This window comes from Crocodylus siamensis, chromosome 4, assembly GCF_052110815.1.
Source record: "Crocodylus siamensis isolate JL-2025a chromosome 4, ASM5211081v1, whole genome shotgun sequence".
In the NCBI taxonomy this organism is placed as follows: Eukaryota; Metazoa; Chordata; order Crocodylia; family Crocodylidae; genus Crocodylus; species Crocodylus siamensis.
The window spans coordinates 38,048,452-38,064,896 of NC_143398.1; the positions used below are offsets into that span (position 1 = coordinate 38,048,452).

The following is a 16,445-nucleotide window of genomic DNA, read 5'->3' on the forward strand; positions in this document are numbered from 1 at the left end:
TATAAAAAATTATGCAATGAAAAATGTTGCTCTCAATTTATTGATTTTTTTTTTTTAAATGGTTCCAGATGGTATTAGTTATAGATCAGAATGAAGATGTTACAAAAATTATTTTTGTTTATAGCTATTTTAGATTGTGTATGGTAGCCATAAAAACGCTGTGAAATCATCCTTAAATGACATCTGAACTCATTTCTTAATAACAATCATTATTGACGTTGGCTCAATGCCCTCTGACATGGTTCTATAACAACAACAGTGCTAGGCCAGGCTAGTAGAGAACAGAATTAAATTGCAATTTAAGATGCTTACTTTTTTATTATACAATTTAAAGAAAGATCAGATGTTTTGTTATTAACATTTAAATCTCTCCTTCCTGCCACTTCAGATGAAAGAAAGTTAAAAACCTTAGAAGGAGTAGTGACAAGGTTTTGTCATGATTATGGCATGATAGATGACTTTATCTGCTTCACAAATGATGCTGTAATGAGTAGTATACCACTGAATGTTGGACAGAAAGTCATTGCCATTTTTGAAGAGGACAAAATATCTAATGGATTAAAGGCCATCAGGGTAAGAAATACATGAGTATAGTAATGAGTTTTAGGGTTTTTAGTATATTCTATTTAAGTTGACTCTGATAAAGTTCTTTTGATATGAGGTAAATTAACTCCAAACTGAGTGTTAATTTATCATTGTGGTTGGGTTTAATTATCACAGTGCTAGAGTGACTTGGATTATTGTAGTCCCATACTACTGAATTTGAATCCATACAAATTGTTGAATACTGAAACTGTTTTCAGTAATGTCAAAAAATGTTCAAAATCCAGGACAGAAAAGATAGGCATCTGGTTTACTGATCAGATACCTGGAAATTATCTGAGAACAAGACCTCATTTTTAAAAAAATTTCATCCTGTTCAGCATAAGGATGTGAAAGGCTAAATAATTAATTGTTTATCTGGTAAGTGCAGTGGTAACCTGCTGGCATACCAGTTATCCTTCAGCTCCTGGCTGGTGCATTCTGGCAGGGAAGTGGGGAATGGAAGCTGCACGCTGCCCCAGCAGAAATCAGAAGACAGCAGGGTGGCTGGGAAGGAGGAAGGAGCAGGAGGAAGACCTACCAAATTCATGGCAGTAGTGAGGTGTGTGGCAGTTTCTTTAATTTTTAATGTTTTTCTGCATTCCCCTTCCCTCCACCCCCCTGCCTTCAATTGCCAGAGGGGCCCCAGTGCTCCATCCTGATCAGCAGAGAAGCAAAAACCATGGTTTTTGCTTCTCCGCCAATAGAGGAGTGAGCTGCAAGCCCAGCCCCTTCACCAGTCAATGGTGGCGGGGTGTGCAGGGGAATGTGTAAGATTAAAGGAGCCGCAGTGCACCTGACTTCGGCTGTGAATTTAGTAGGTCCCTACCCATATCCCAAAACAGGGGTTGATCATGGAGCCCCTGACAGTCAATCCCACTCTGTCAGAGGCTCCATGATTGGGAGTGGCAAGATGAACCTGGCTGGACTAAGCCAGGCCCCCTGCCACCTGTGCTGGCTGGGTGAGTGGAATCGGAGCCCAGGCAGCTTGTCTGGGGGCGGTCCTGGGGAGCAGGGTAGGTGTGGGGCCGGTAGATCATGAAATGCCAAAAAAGTAATCTTCACCATAAAAAGTTTGGAGACCACTGGCCTAAGAAGAAAACAGCAACAGCTTAATGACTCATCAATTAAGCAGTTAGCTTCTGGGTCACAGGTGCTCCCTCTCAGTGCAGGGCTTCATGTAGGCAGTGTTGTCCAGCTGGCCTTGCTTCTGCCCCCACTCCCTGGAACCAAAGGACTCCAGGAACTAGGAACCGCTCCCAGCAGCAGCTGTGTCCAAAGCCACTGTTACTGATTAATCATTTAACCAATATCATTAAACAAATACTTTTTAAAGAGATACTTGCATCCCTGGTTCAATATATAAAATGAAATTTCTACCTCTGGTATAGGAATTTAGCATCTGGTCCTGCTGTAAGCCTTCGTGTGAACCATCCAAAGTCGTATTCTTACGTCTGCAGGCTGAGTCCTTTACTTTGTATGGATGAGCATCCATAGTGTGGCCCTGATCTTACAAGAGGGTTCTGCATAAGCATGGTATTAATGGATCTTTCTTAAAATAAAAATACAAAAGCAAAACAAAACTTAAAATTATTTTAAATGATAGATGCCTTAAGTCATTCTGCTGCACACTGGTACCTGATATTTATCCATATTTTAAGACCTTCCATCACTATCAGAGTGCCTACAACAGTTGTGGTTGCTAGGACCACTGACTTTGTGCATCCCAGAGTGGTTAGCCCTATTGTTTCACCAGCCCCGAGATGGAATTTAGTAGCTTTTCCCATTCTTTGACTGGGTCATAGTAGACGTGGAGCTGTAGTTCGAACTTCTCAAGAGGTTCAGTTGAACTTGGCATTTATGACATCTTTCCTTTGGGAGCTCTAATCAGCGGCTAATAAAATAGCTAGATAACTGAATAATTTGGCTTCAAAGAAAGCTTTCAGGGTAGGAGCCCAGTAAAGCATAATTTAAAACTAGAGATGCAGTGATACTTCAGTCTGATATTGGATTGGCACTGATTATAAAGAAAAGTGACTGTATCGGAAATCAGCCTGATGTGGCCGATTTTAATTTAGCCAATAAATGCCCATACATGCCTGCAGCCACAGTGCAGCACACAGGCAGGAAGGAGCATAACCTGGCAGCATGAAAAGCTGCATGCAGGTGATAAGTCTGTTGTGGTGAAAGGGGAAGGAAGCGTGGTGGGGCAGATCAGTGCGCTCCACATAGAGGGAGAGAGTGGGGCAGGCATTGCCCAGCTGGTGTGAGGTGACCATGGGATGGAGCTGCAGCTCATCCAGGTGGGAGCAGGGTGGGCTCCTGCCACTGCACTGTTCATCCAGGAGGGCACAGGGGAACGCGTGACCCAGATCTGTGCAGGGCAGGCTGTAGTTGTGAGCTGGGATGAGGGCCACACTGCGCTGCACTCGAGGCGGGTGGTGCCGGCACTGGGAGTGGGGTACAGCGAGGGCTACAGTGAAATTTGGGATGACTGCCACCTCCCTCTTCATAGCCCTCCTAGCACCACTGCTGCCTACCCCAAGTGCAGCCTGCCCTGCCCTGCCCTGCCCTACCCAGCGCAGATCTAGGGGCACACGTCCCTACCCCTGTGCCCTCCCAGATGAGCGGCCAGAGCAGTGACACAAACTGCCCCCACCCCTGGACGAGCCGCAGCTCTGTCCTGCTCCTGTCCCAGCCCCATTCCGTCCCTCACTGTGTGGGGGACCTTGATATGCCCCCCACACCTTCTCTTCTCCCTCTTCTTCCACCACAACAGGCTTACCAGGTGCACATAGCTGCAGCTGTATCGGAAATTGGATTGGTATTGGCCGATATGCCTCTTTAAAAATTGATTATCAGTATCAGTCCCCAAAACCTGTCAGTGCACCCCTATTTAAAACTGATTTTGATCTAATAAATAGTGTGTGTGTACACACAGAGATTTGTTTTTTGTAAAACTGTCGTATCTTTGACATCATCCCAGCTAGGTCAGATCCCCTTCATGTGTCCTATATCTCTTCATGCCAGCCTATTCTTCCACGACTCTTTTGCTGATAATTTCCTCCTTTCTAGAAACCTTTTAAGTGGTTGCTTTCCTTATGATCTATTAGTTGCTGATCTTGGCAAAACAAGCCTTGTAACATAACTGGTGCCTGTAAATAGCAACTTTACAGGTTGGTAACTATAACCTTATTTTTTAGCCTGTTTTGAAATGTGGTCACTTTTTTATATTTCTTCTGGATATTTCATTCCTGTTGCCTTTGGCAGCTCTAGTACTAGCAATGGCTCTTCTTGCCTCTTATGTGATCTGTTAGAGGCAGCTAGACTGTTTCTTTTTATTTTTGGCTGCTGCTTAAAGATCAGCCTGGAGGCTAGTAAATAAGGGCCTGTTACCTGTAGAAGATATTGAAAATATAGAATGCCAAAGTCAGATTACTAGAAGGGTCTTCATGGTGTACTGGCAGGTGCTATGGATTTCCAGTGGTTCGTGGATTGCAGCTTGGCTGTTATGTGAATCAGTGGTTCTCAATGTTTTAGACTTAAGACACCCATCCACAGCTTTTCTGAATTGAGCAGCACACCATTTCAAAAACTAACTCATTTGTTACAGTGGTTACCTCCTTGCACAGGGATCAGGCAGGAAGAGCCTGATCCTAAGCCTGCCGTAATCTTCTTATTGCCTCACACCTGGAGCCTGAGCCTGTCCTTATCTCTCACACTTCCTGTGGCACCCTTTTTTCCATGCTTAAGTGAAGGTTTAATGTGATATGGAAATAATTGTGACTGAAGTTGAGAAAGACATGGAGAAATTTACCAAGTGTAAGAACTGTTTCTTGTGAAATAATGGTGCATGTGTTGCTGGAGGAACTACATAGGTTAATCTGGTTCTCATTTTCTAATAGATCATTGTTTTATTATATAGAATAACTAAATCTTTATGTTGGTTTAAAAATCTGTATATACAGAATTTTACAAGGCTCTCACTGTAGTCAATTTTTTTATGAAAAAGCCCGTCTCTTGGATGTTCAGACTGCTTCCAAAGATGCTAGATTTTCTTCTTTTTTTTTTTAATAGCTTTTAATTTGTTTACAGTGATTCAGTAACCTTCAGCTGAAAGCTGCATATATTTTTGTGTGTGGTGATAGCCAAAATAATAGCCTAGTAAAATTTCTGGCTGAGGCAGTGAGCCACAGATGCTAGTTTTCCCCACTGGAGACTTGACTGAATCTTGGAATAACTGAAAGTTTCCAAGAAATCCTTGGGTTTTTTTTAATTCAGAATTGGACAGAGTACAGCTGTCAGCAAAGTGAAAAGGTTAAGAAGTTTTAATTTCCAGAGAATGAGCTGTTTACTTCGTCTTTCTGTGGCCTCAAGTATGTCTGTAGAAATGAAACGGGTTTCCTGATAGCTGTCTAATGCCTATGTTATACTATGTGGAAACTTAAACAAGAGATATGAAAAAGCAAATTGCACCCTTCTTTTAAATCTGTATATCTGTCTTGGGACCGGCTAATGAGCTCCTGAAAGCCCTTTCCGAAATTTTGGCAGTTGAAGCAATCAGTTTTATGTGCTTGTTTTTCAAATTTTAAACTGCCACTTGTTGGATGTCCCATTATATACTGAATCAAAAGATTTCAAACATTACATGCTACTCTCCTGTCTCTGTAAGATCCCTTTGGTCAGAGTAAGCAATAAGAGCAGTGTCTAAAGTAAACCAAGTAGTTCAAGTTAATCAAAAAATTAAACTATGTAAATATTCGATAATAATTTTTGCAAGTTACAAGCCCCACCTATGTGCAGAGCTTTGATAATTTCTGTTCAGCAAACAAAAGCAAATATAAAGGCAGTATGTTCCAATTGACTGGAAGAAAAAACTAGGAAAAGTCCATGGTTGTGTGATTTTATTTAGATTAAAATATATATATTTAAAGAAATCCAAGATAAAAGGAAGCCTAAAGCATAATATATCTTAAGAGAAGGAATCATGGCTCTTCCTGAAAAGATACTGCCAATATTGGTCTTAAAAGCAAACATCCTATGAGACTTTTTTAAAGCATTAGTTTGACTAAATGGGTTTCTCAATAAGAAGACTAAACAAGGCAAGTTCTGCAAGCAGTTTTGATGTCCATTCAACAAAGTAAGCTCCTAACAACTCCTCAAGTACTTTAATATACGTGGGGCTGACAAGTGAAATTCTTAGCGACCAGTAGTCTCCATTCTTTTTTACTTCCTGTTTTTTCTCCCATTCTGACGAGTCTCCAACTGTTTGTTGGAACGCTGCAGTATTCTAGAAATGATTAAGTCTAATAATTGTCTGTGTCTTGAATCTCTCCAAAGTCCAGAGAATATGAATCGGTGGTATATTTTACTATCTGCCAGTTATGATACTGTGCCATGGAATAAGCATCATGTCTACAGCCTCAAACCAAGAGCCTTTGCCTAACCAACACAGCAGCCTACCCCAACCCACCACCCTGCTGCTGGATGAGACTTACCTAAAGCATCCCTCAGTGCCTGAGTCTTCATCCACACCCTGACATCTGAGTGGCTAGTTCCTGTCATCTGCCCCTACCTTTCCCCTATACAGGTCCAGAGAGAGGAACAGGAAGTATCTAGGTAACGGACTCTTTCTGATCTCAGATTGTGTTGCTGCCTGGTTCCTGACTCTGCTAACATGTGGACTTGACTCCAGTTTGTACTCCCATCTAGTAACCTTGATCCCTGATTGGCCCTCAGGCCTAACCTGCACTTAAGTAACAGGAATATATATATGATTTTATTTCACTGTCTGACAAGTCTTCAGAAGTGGGTAGTAAATAGCAGTGGCTTGCACCACTGATTCTTAGCTAGATTGCTGCAGCACCCTGGGGTTCCTTGATCCTTTCATTGGTGCCATACAGTGTTAACGCTTAGGTGTACAAACATGACTCACAATATAAAATCAAAGATTTAAAATATGAATCTATAACGTTTAAAATATTTTAACTTGCTGTGGTTCATCTGAGTTCTTTGTAACAGAAGAATTGCTCTGTTATTTTACTGTAGTCAAAAATGAGTGAAAACTAATAGCTGGCATTTTCTAAGGCGTGCCTCAGGTCTAAAAAAGTTGAGAACCACTGGCTTACATACTTAAACTCTCAGAACCAAAAACAAAATGTGGGATAACACAAGACTCACTGATACTTCCAGTGTTATTTTCTTTAAAAAAAAGAAAAATGGTTAATGAAATGAAGGACAAACCTTTGCAAGAAATTAATGAAAATGTTTTTTGTTTTTCATGGGCACTGTCAAATTTTCAGATATATGTACATTAAGACATCACTAAGAGTAACATATTTTCATAAATTGTATAATATGAGTAATCTTCAGAAAAGTAATTCAGGGTAAGTGTGTAGTGTTATGTTTAAAACAAGAAATTGAGGGAGCGGGTCTAAGAAAATGGCTTTCATACTTCAATTTAAAGAGATGCTGAAGTCTAAAGTTGCAATCCTATAAACTCCTGTTTAGCTGCTGTATAATCCTGGAGGTGCTTGAACTTCATAGGTGCTTCAGTTCCAACCTCAAAGTTCCCTGACATCTAGAAGTTCTGTTTCTGCTCATGTCCAAAGCACCTCCAGTTTGATGAGGCAGAGTAGCAGCACTGTTTAACTTGTGCCTAAGGCCAAGTTTAGTTCCAGGAACTGTTTCTCCTTCTGAGTCTCCAGAGGGGCTCAGGCCAGCAGGTGTTCTCAGAGTATGCCCAACAAACATACAGGGTCAGGCTCCCTACAGAATGCAATTGGGAATTGTCTTCTGAATGGACACAGGTAATGCATAGGGCTGCCATAAGCTGTTCTGGTGTAGATTGATTTTGAAGCCTCATGTCTCCAGAGTGGAGGGAATTGGCTACCATAAGGTAGCTGATGATAATTGTAGCATCTCCCTGAATTCTTCAAACTAATCTAGAATATCAGTTTGCATCGGGGGGTAGCCAGGGATTAAGAGGAGACAGTGATGCTTTGAAACTACCCATGCCACTTCTCTACCAAGACTATAGGTTGGTTGTTACACCTCAAGAGATCCAGCACAGAATTGCAGCCTGTGTTTTAATTAACATAAAACTGATATTTGATTAAAACATTAATATGAAAACATTGTTTATCCATATGTACACGTACATTATCATCCACCAAGAAAAACCAATGATATACTTAGTACAGATTCTTTGCTCATTTTACAGTATCGCGATGCACCCAATTTTCGAATAGTGTGTGTGTTGGGGAGGTGCTTTGTTTTGAAGAAACGAAAACAGTTTTTATTTCAACTGTAAGGTTGATGCAGATGTTGAAGCACTGCAGAAAATATAATTTGTTCTCGTCTTTTGCTTTATTTTCTGTTTTGCTTCTATAGCAGTCTAGATAACTTTCCTTTTCATCCTTACTGTTAAATTACATTCACAGGCAAGGGAGATGAAATTGAGGACTGTAAAACTAGTTATGGGTTTATTGTATGAGCCAAGTGGAGGAGAGCTGGCAGGTGAATACAGCAGAGCCCAAGGACCCCACCTGGAGTGTCTCTTCTGGGAGCTGGCCAGAGACTGAGTGCATCAGAGACTCTGTATATGGTTATCTTGAACTGTTAGAAGAAGGAAGTGTGGGCTGTATCTGTGGCAGACTCAAACCCAGGCACTCGCAGGGCTTTGGGAAAGACCATGGTATTGTTTGTGTTCACCCCAAATGAGGAAGTTTGCCTGGAAGAGTAAGGACAAGAAACAAAAATGATGAGCCAGTAAAAGGACACGGAGGGACTGTGGAGCTGATTAACCCTGAACCTGCTACAGAATCAAATCCTGTCTTACCACACAATAACCATGTCATTGATTGTGGGGGTATGCAGGTCTGGAACCATGGACAGACATTGTTTGAGTGTTACAGGTACCGTTGAAGCACTTAAGGCAACAAGGGTCTTGTTCATTCCTGATAAAGCATTTAAAAAAGGACCCTAAAAAAAAAAAAGAATGTCAGTGAAGCACTTGAAGCAGTCCAAGTGGTGCTGTTCTGATTCCCTGTTCTTCCTCACTCCATCTGCTGCCCCACTGAGGGGTGGGAGATGGGCAGAGAATGGCGGGGCTGTTGGGTGGGCAGCCGGTTAACTTTAGTGACCAGAGACTAAGAGGTATATAAGGATATCTGCTTTCTGGTCACCTGGCTAGAGAGCTTCACCTCTGTATGTCTCTGTGGCCTTTTTTTAAAGTACTCCAGTGGGTGGGTGTAGCTTCACACACCTGCATGGAGCTGAAGTGCTCCAGATTGGAGTTGGATTTTGAGCACATCAAATGAAATCTCTCCATACCTGAATTCTCCACTCAAGTACACTTTTCAGTTTGAGAAGATTAAAAGTTTTCTCCAACATTTGACCCCTTTGTAAGTTCTTATAGGTGCTCATTAGATTGTAGTCACAGCCCTTCTTTCCTTTCCCCCCAACCATGTCTTAGGATTTTTTTTAATTTTTGTTTTAATTCTGTTAGTATTGCTCCTTTGAACAATCTCCTGTGGTCCACTTACCCATGATCCACTTATGAGGCTAGAAATATATATCACCAAATGAAGTGGATAAGCTGTGTTAGGATGCATCTCAGGACAGCTGTCAGCTTCAAGTGAAATGCATGTTTATCCATCGTTTTGAAGCATTAGCAGGTGGGACAATGTGTGACATTTTCCTGGGGCATGATGGGCCTGGTTCTCCACATCCTGATAATTTCCAGGAGTCATTGTCAGCAATGAACTTGCAGGTATTTCTGTGGGGGAGAGTAGGCTGCAGGCTGGGATTCCTTTCCTTTTCCTTCCTCTGCTCTCTTTGCTTCAGGGTGCAAGATGTTTTACCTTGAAACAGGCTGCCACTTGGTTCAGGATGCAATGCTGTTCGAGTCATTGGGCAGCCACCTCCTCCCAGCTTATGATGTTATCATCTGTTTTCTCAAGCTATGCATACAAAGTGTCCTTGTAGCATTTTTTTTCTGGCCACTGTGAGATCTTGGGCTGCTACTATGCTGGGAGTAGAGCTCTTGTTTTGGGAGCATCTGCACACTATGCAGTCCAGCAAAGTAGGTGCCTGAGGATCACCAACTAAATGCTGGTAACATTGGCTTTAGCAAAAATGTTGGCATTTGTGCAGTGATCTTCCAATTTGATGTGGAAGATTTTGCAGAGGAATTGTTGGTAATATGTTCCAGGCTTTTGAGATGAAATGATAAATCACCCACATTTCACATCTGTAAAGGAGAGTGGGAATGATGGCTGCTTTCTAGATCTGGATGTTGGTGACTTCCTGGAGATTGGGGTGAATAAAGACATGCTAAAGCAATTACCCAAATTGAGGCACATGTTTGCTGGATCCTGTTCTGGATCTTCTCAGCAACATTTTTTTTAAGAGGTGGCTACTGGGGCAGGGCAAGTGCTCGACTACCTCCAGGGTCTTTCTCTTGATTAGTAATTTGGGGAGGGGGTGTCACATTCATGGCCTGGGGTAGTCTGCTAGACTTGCTGCTAGGCCTTGCTTGCAACACTGAGAAGACTGAAGTTAGATAGGCTTCTCCCAAAAGATCCAGCACAATCTGGAGGTTTTCCTCTGTTTGCAAGGATGGCATGGTCATATGCTTATTGAAGACTAAGGATGGTTGTTTTGAATATTTTGGTCTTCAAATGAAAATGTCCCAGATTGAAGGGGTCTTCATTCATTTGGTATTCCGTGTCAATTCTGAAGGGAAGGCTGCACTTAATGAGAACCAGGATGACTGTCAAATCAGTGGAGAGCAGAGTTGGGATGATGACATATCCTTGCTTGACCCCACTTTGGGTGACAAATGGGTCTGTTTCTAATCCACTACAGAAAAAAGGTCACAATCATCTGGTAGTGGTGGAGCCTCAGGACCTTGATGTACTTTTCAGGACATGCAGATCTGCCCAGTACTTTTCACAGGACTTTGTGATTGATGGAATCAAAGGCGTAAGGTCCATGAATATACAGGTCATGCTATTCCTGGCACTTCTTTGGATCTGGTGGGCAACATGAAGCTGCCCCATGAAGCTACACTGAGGTTCTAGCAGGACTTCCTCAGCAAGATGTAAAAGACTGCTCAGGAGGGTACAGGAGAGGATCTTCCTGCTGTGGAAAGGAGGGTGATACTTCAGTAGTTCCCATATACAGACTTATCTCCATTCTTGGAGATGGGCACTATGTTGGCATTCCTCAGATCCCCTGGGATCTCTTTATTGTTTCAAATGTGAAAAATAAATTTGTGCAGTCCCAGTAGCAGTTCCTTGCTGCCAGCCTTGTAGATTTCAGCAGGTATACCATCTGGTCTTGGTTTCCTTTATACCCTGCCAGATTTATCCTAAGATAGAAAGTTTGGCAAAGAATCCCCTTTCAGGGTTTTGATGGATGGACTTAATGGTGTCTGCCACAGTAAACTCGTAGTTCAGAAGTGCCTTCAGGTGGTCTTTCCATTTAGCTTGGATAGATTCGTTGTCTCTGAGGAGCATTGAACCATCCTGCGATCACAGGAAAGTAGGACTGTGGGAAGCTGGGCAATAGATGATGGCTTTTGTTGCTTGGAAAAAGCATTGTCACGTTTATGGGCATAGAGCTGGATCTTCTTGGTTTTATCTTGCCACCACTGATTTTTGTTTTCCCAGATCCTCCTTTGGGCGTTGGGGAGCTGTTACACCTCCTTCTTCTGCTAAGCTGTCATCTTGCCAAACAGAACAAACCCTGCTTTTCCCTTGAAGGAGGGCTTGGATCTTGATGTCGCTGTCATTGAACCAGTCTTAGTGTTGATGGGTGGTATAGCCAATGGATTCAGCAGAGCACAATGGTTTTAAACTCCTTTCCAGAGTTCCTCAATGTTGCCTTCATTTCTAGACAGGGCACAGCTTTTCATGGAGATGCTGTTGGAGATCATTACAGACCTTCTGGTCTTAAAGATACTTGGTGTTGAGAGTCCTCTGCATTGTTTTTAGCTGTTTTAGTTATTCTGAGCAAGCCAGAGGTTCATAATGGATCTGACAGGTGGAGATCTGTCCAGTAGCCCCTCACATGGCTCAAGTGATGTGGATACCCATTCAGTTGCAGGTTTTAACTAACATAGTTGAGGTGCCAGTGTTTAGAGCAAGGGTGTCAAGTGTCCCCAGATGGTCTTGCATTTGTGTCTGTCTAAAGATGTTGTTTGTGATAAAAAGACTGTGCTCTGTGCATTTGCTTAAGAGAGAAATGTTGAAGTTGGCTTTCTCTACTCCTTTCTTCTCAGTCGTGCCACTCCAGAGTTTCAGATGACATCCGACCTGGTGTTCAAGTCACTGAGGAGAATGATTTCTTCGTCCTTTCGAGTATTAGTCAGAATGTGACAGGAGTAAACTGTTCTTTGACATCATCAGCATCAAGCGTTGGGCATACACACTGATGACAGTGAGGTACTGGTTGTTGCTGAGTTTAAGCCAGAGGGCCATAAGACATTTGTCAGTGCCCACAGGGAGTTCCATAAATTGACTGAGCTGATTCTTGATGGTGAAGCTGATATTGTGAATGCATCTGTCCTGAGCTGGTTTCCTCTTCCAGAAGAAGGTGTAGCCTCCACCCTCTTCCCACAGTTGACTGTCATCCTATAGTCTTGTCTCACTCAGAGCTGCACTGTCAGTGTTGTATCTCACTAGTTCCCTAGAGAAGATGGCAGTTCTTTCTGGTAGTTTGTTGCTTTGGTTTATCCATCAAGCTGCAACTAGTCCATGTTGTGAAAATCATTCTTATGATGTTTTCAACCACAGCGAGCAATCCTGCTTGATGTGATTATTCAGCCAGGAGCAGATAAGACAGCCAGGTTTAAGGTACCTGTTCTAGCCCCTTCTGGGGTAAGCAGAGGGAATCCTGAATAGGACTACTCAGTGAGAGTAACAGCTGCAGGATCATATTCCTGTCTCAGCCGAGGTACAAGACCACCAGGCTACTATACCATTTGCGTGCAGATTCATGACCCCTTGGTTCACAGAGGAATTTCCAGGCATGATCGGGCCCCTCAAGCCCTGGAAATGCCTGCCTGTCTTTCCCTCCTTAGGTGCACCCCTATGGTTTCTGGGGTGCATCTCTAGGAAGGAAAAGCCAAGTAGATCTCTCACAAGACTTGAGGGGCCTGATCCTGCCCAGGAATTCCTGGGGTGCACAGCATTGTGCCCCTCAAGCACTCTGAGTATCTGCCTGATTGGCAGAGCATGGGCAGGTCCTGGCTGCCTGTACTCTGACAATAAGAATTAACATAGCCACTAAATAGCTGCACAAATTGATACCATTTTCATTGTTGCTATTATTTGTGGTGCCACAAGAGATACAGACATGTGTTTATTTGACCTTTGTGCCATCATAAAAATGTTTATGATGGCAGGAAGGTGATATCTTTTTCTATCCTGAGGTTTTTTTGTGCTGTGATGTGAGCTGTTTTTGAAAAATTAAGTCCCTTTGTTGTACTCTATTCCTCAACTGTCAGATTGAAGAAGAGGCTGTCAGATGGAAGATAAATATTTACATAATGATATCAGCAGTAACAGTTGAGAGATGAAAATTTATGGTCTTTCAAATCCACTTGCTTTTTTTCCAGTGTTACAATTGTTTCAGGCTCCTTTCTATGCAAAACTAGAGTTTGTAGATCCCATTGGTTCCTGTCTTCTCTCCAACTATCCTTCCAAATGAGGATGATGTTTGCCCAAGGCAGGAAATTATTGGTGAGTTTTAAGGTAGCTGAAGAGTCCAATGCGTGCTCTTGCAAGTTTTTCCACAGATATGACAGATGGTGCCTTGGGGAGGCACAGCTGTTGGCCAGGATGTGTACTTTGCTGCTTCTACCATTTCTTGGCTTCCTGAGCAAGACAGTTCTCTTTGAAGTGGACTGTAGCTGGACGTATGGTACAGTGCCATTGAGACCTGTTACCTGCCAGCAACTTCCCAGTTTGTAAACTTAATGCCACCCTTCTTAAGGTATGCTTTCAGGGTGTCCTGGTAGTGCTGTTTGTGTCCTCCCTGGATCCTATTACCATGACTGAGTTGAGAGAAGAGGACTTACTTCTGGAGACAAGTGTCACACAGTGGCCAGCCCAGTGGAGTTGATGTTTCATGATCTTTGCCTCGGTGCTGGTTCTGTTAGCTGCTGAAAGGATGCTGGCATTGGTGCAGTGATCTTCCCTTCTAATGTGAAGGATCTTCTTGAGGCAGCTCTGATGGAATCATTCCAGGTGCTTAAGATGGCTTTGATATGTCACCCATATCTCTCACCCATAGAGGAGCATAGGAATAACCAGTGAATTGTAGACCAAGATCTTAGTTTCCATCTGCAGATCTCAGTTGGTAAAGTGGCTTTCTGAAGGATACGCTGGCACAGCAAATCCTGTTTTCAGTTTCTACATCAAGACTGACTGACTGGAAGAGGTGCTTGCCAAGGTATGGGAAATGCTTAACATTTCCCAGGGGTTCTCCACCAATGGTAATTTGTGGTGGGGAAGGGGGGCAGCTTGTGCTGAGGCAGGTTGATGGAGCACCTTGTTCTTCCCAATGTTAAGGGAGAGTCCCAGGCTATCATAAGCACTTGAGAAAAGGTCAAGGGTGGACTGCAGATTGGCCTCAGTGTGTGCAAGGGTAACACAGTTGGCAGTGTACTGACAATAAATGATGCTAGTCTTACTGACTCATTTTGCTGTGAAATTACTGTGTACAACCAAGGTGATTCCACTTCCTGATGAAGTCTGTATGCATTCCTCTTGATTTGCCCCAAAAGATATCTATTCAATAATATTTCTGTATTTTAATGTGTGTGTAAATTGCTCATTTCAATTATATCACTGCTCAACAATCCCTTCTCTTGACTTCCATTATAGTTTTCCAGTATGGCTGCTTTTCCCCTATCCATTCATCTTTCATGCTCCGACCTCTTTTTCCACCTACTTTGTGCAGTTTCCTCACAAATTGTTTATCTCAAAAACTCAGTACCAGCCATTGTTGTGTAGGTGCTATTAGGGACTTCCCACTCCATGCCATCAATATCTTTCCTATGGTGAAAATAAGTTATGCGTCTTATTAGATGCTGTCTGCCTCTTGGAGGGGGAGAATTAAGAAGGTTGGAGAAGCTTTCTTGACATGGTATCAGCAGCTCATGGGGAACTCATGACAAGAGTGACTCCTGTTGTGGTAGCAGGGGAAGGCTCTATGCCAGCAGCAGTGGCATGTTGCAGGGAGGAGTTTTTTCAGGCGAGAGAGAACTTCCTGTCCTAAGTTTCCCAAGTAGACTAGGAATCATAACTGCTTCCATGGAGCAATTAAGGGAGCAGTAGTATTGGCTCCTTGCCTTAGCATAATAAACAAGTTAAATGTTTACATTAACATTCTCTGCTTGTAGTTTGTAAACATCTAACTGGAGCTATTTACCTGTTTAATCAAATGAAAGTACTAGTAAATCTTAAAAGTAGAGGCATGGTAGCATGTAGGAACCTTCTTTGGGAGCCAGGTTTCTTTTTCAGTAAATGTAAAATGGCCAGCTATTGCATGAACGTCCCTTTTAAAATTGTTTCTGTACAGAATGAGTTGATGGCAGATGAAAAAAAATAGAAGATTACGTAACAGGAAATGGTATAACTTCAGTGATGTATATACAGAATTAACAGAAGGAATTTTTAAAAAAGAAACCTTTCAGGATGTTAGGGGATACTACTTCAATCTTCCCTGTTGATCTCATTTTAAGATGGAAGAACTGATAGGTTAACACAGCGAGGGCAATCTTTTTGCTAGGCATACTACAAATTAAACCCTGCACCTCCCTCCTCCCCGCACTCCCAAATGCCACTTTGATCTCCTTCCCTGCCTGTTTTGTTGCTCTGCTTTCTTCCCCCTGTCCTGTACTCCAAACCTGATAGGGAGCAGAAAGCAGAGCAGCATATCTGCCACTGGGGTGCCTGCTTCTTCCCTAATCTGCCATGTGCCACACAGAGGCTACCCATGCCACTTGTGGCACTCATGCCACAGGTTAGCCATCCCTAGGTTAACAAACTGATAATAAATATTAATACTGAAGGAGTTAAAAGAAAAAAGTTTAAAATGGAAATTACTTGCCTCTACGTGGTAAGTAAATTGTTAATAAATTCATGTTAATTGTTAATCTTTCTTATAGGTTAACATCTTTTGATAATTAAGCAGGTATATGCAATCAGGTAATGAATAGAAGGGATTTGATTTTTTTTTTTAAATAGTTTATAAAACCTAAAATGTGGTGCCTGTTATTGGGCAGGACAGTGTAGGTGTAGGTTATAAAATAGAAATATTAACTATGGGATTTATTTCACAGGTAGAACCTGTCTTTAACAATTGGGATGATGATAGTGATCCAACTTGTGGTTCTTCTAAATCAAACACAAAAATGTTAATTGGCAACATTACATCTGTCACTGAGAGCAGTGGCTATATTAATCAAACAACCTTTTTTACAGTGGAAGAGGTTTGTGAAGGTATGTGGGTTTTGGGGGTCTTTTTCATAATGTTTTAGACATTCCAGAGGTGTCTTTGTTAAATGTGTTGAGCACCTTCTGAAAATGTGCATTTCTGTTGGGAGATGATTCCTATGAATGTAATGATTTGAATGAAAAATGTGCTTGTTTATTTAGGAATCTGTTGGAAATTGAACTTTTATCTCTGTGAGAGAATTCCTCTTCATGATTGGGGTCATCTTCCCTTGCTCTAAATACAGACAATTTTACTGAGCAATTTCATAACATCCTCAAAAGTAAATATTTTGCAGTGGATATTATTAGAAGAAGAAGAAGAAAGGCTACCTAATAATTTCACAAGTTCCTTTT

At 42.1% G+C, this 16,445-nt stretch overlaps 1 protein-coding gene across 1 annotated transcript in view; it reads left to right on the forward strand.

Moving 5' to 3' along the window:
- Positions 1 to 399: 399 nt before the first annotated feature.
- Positions 400 to 16,445, forward strand: part of MOV10L1 (Mov10 like RNA helicase 1) — a 71,033-nt gene continuing 54,987 nt past the window's right edge. The window contains exons 1-2 of the mRNA XM_090042131.1: positions 400 to 573; positions 15,938 to 16,097. Of these exons, the coding sequence (XP_089898257.1) occupies positions 448 to 573; positions 15,938 to 16,097 (286 nt within the window). The 5' untranslated portion in view covers positions 400 to 447. The remainder of the gene's footprint in view (positions 574 to 15,937; positions 16,098 to 16,445) is intronic.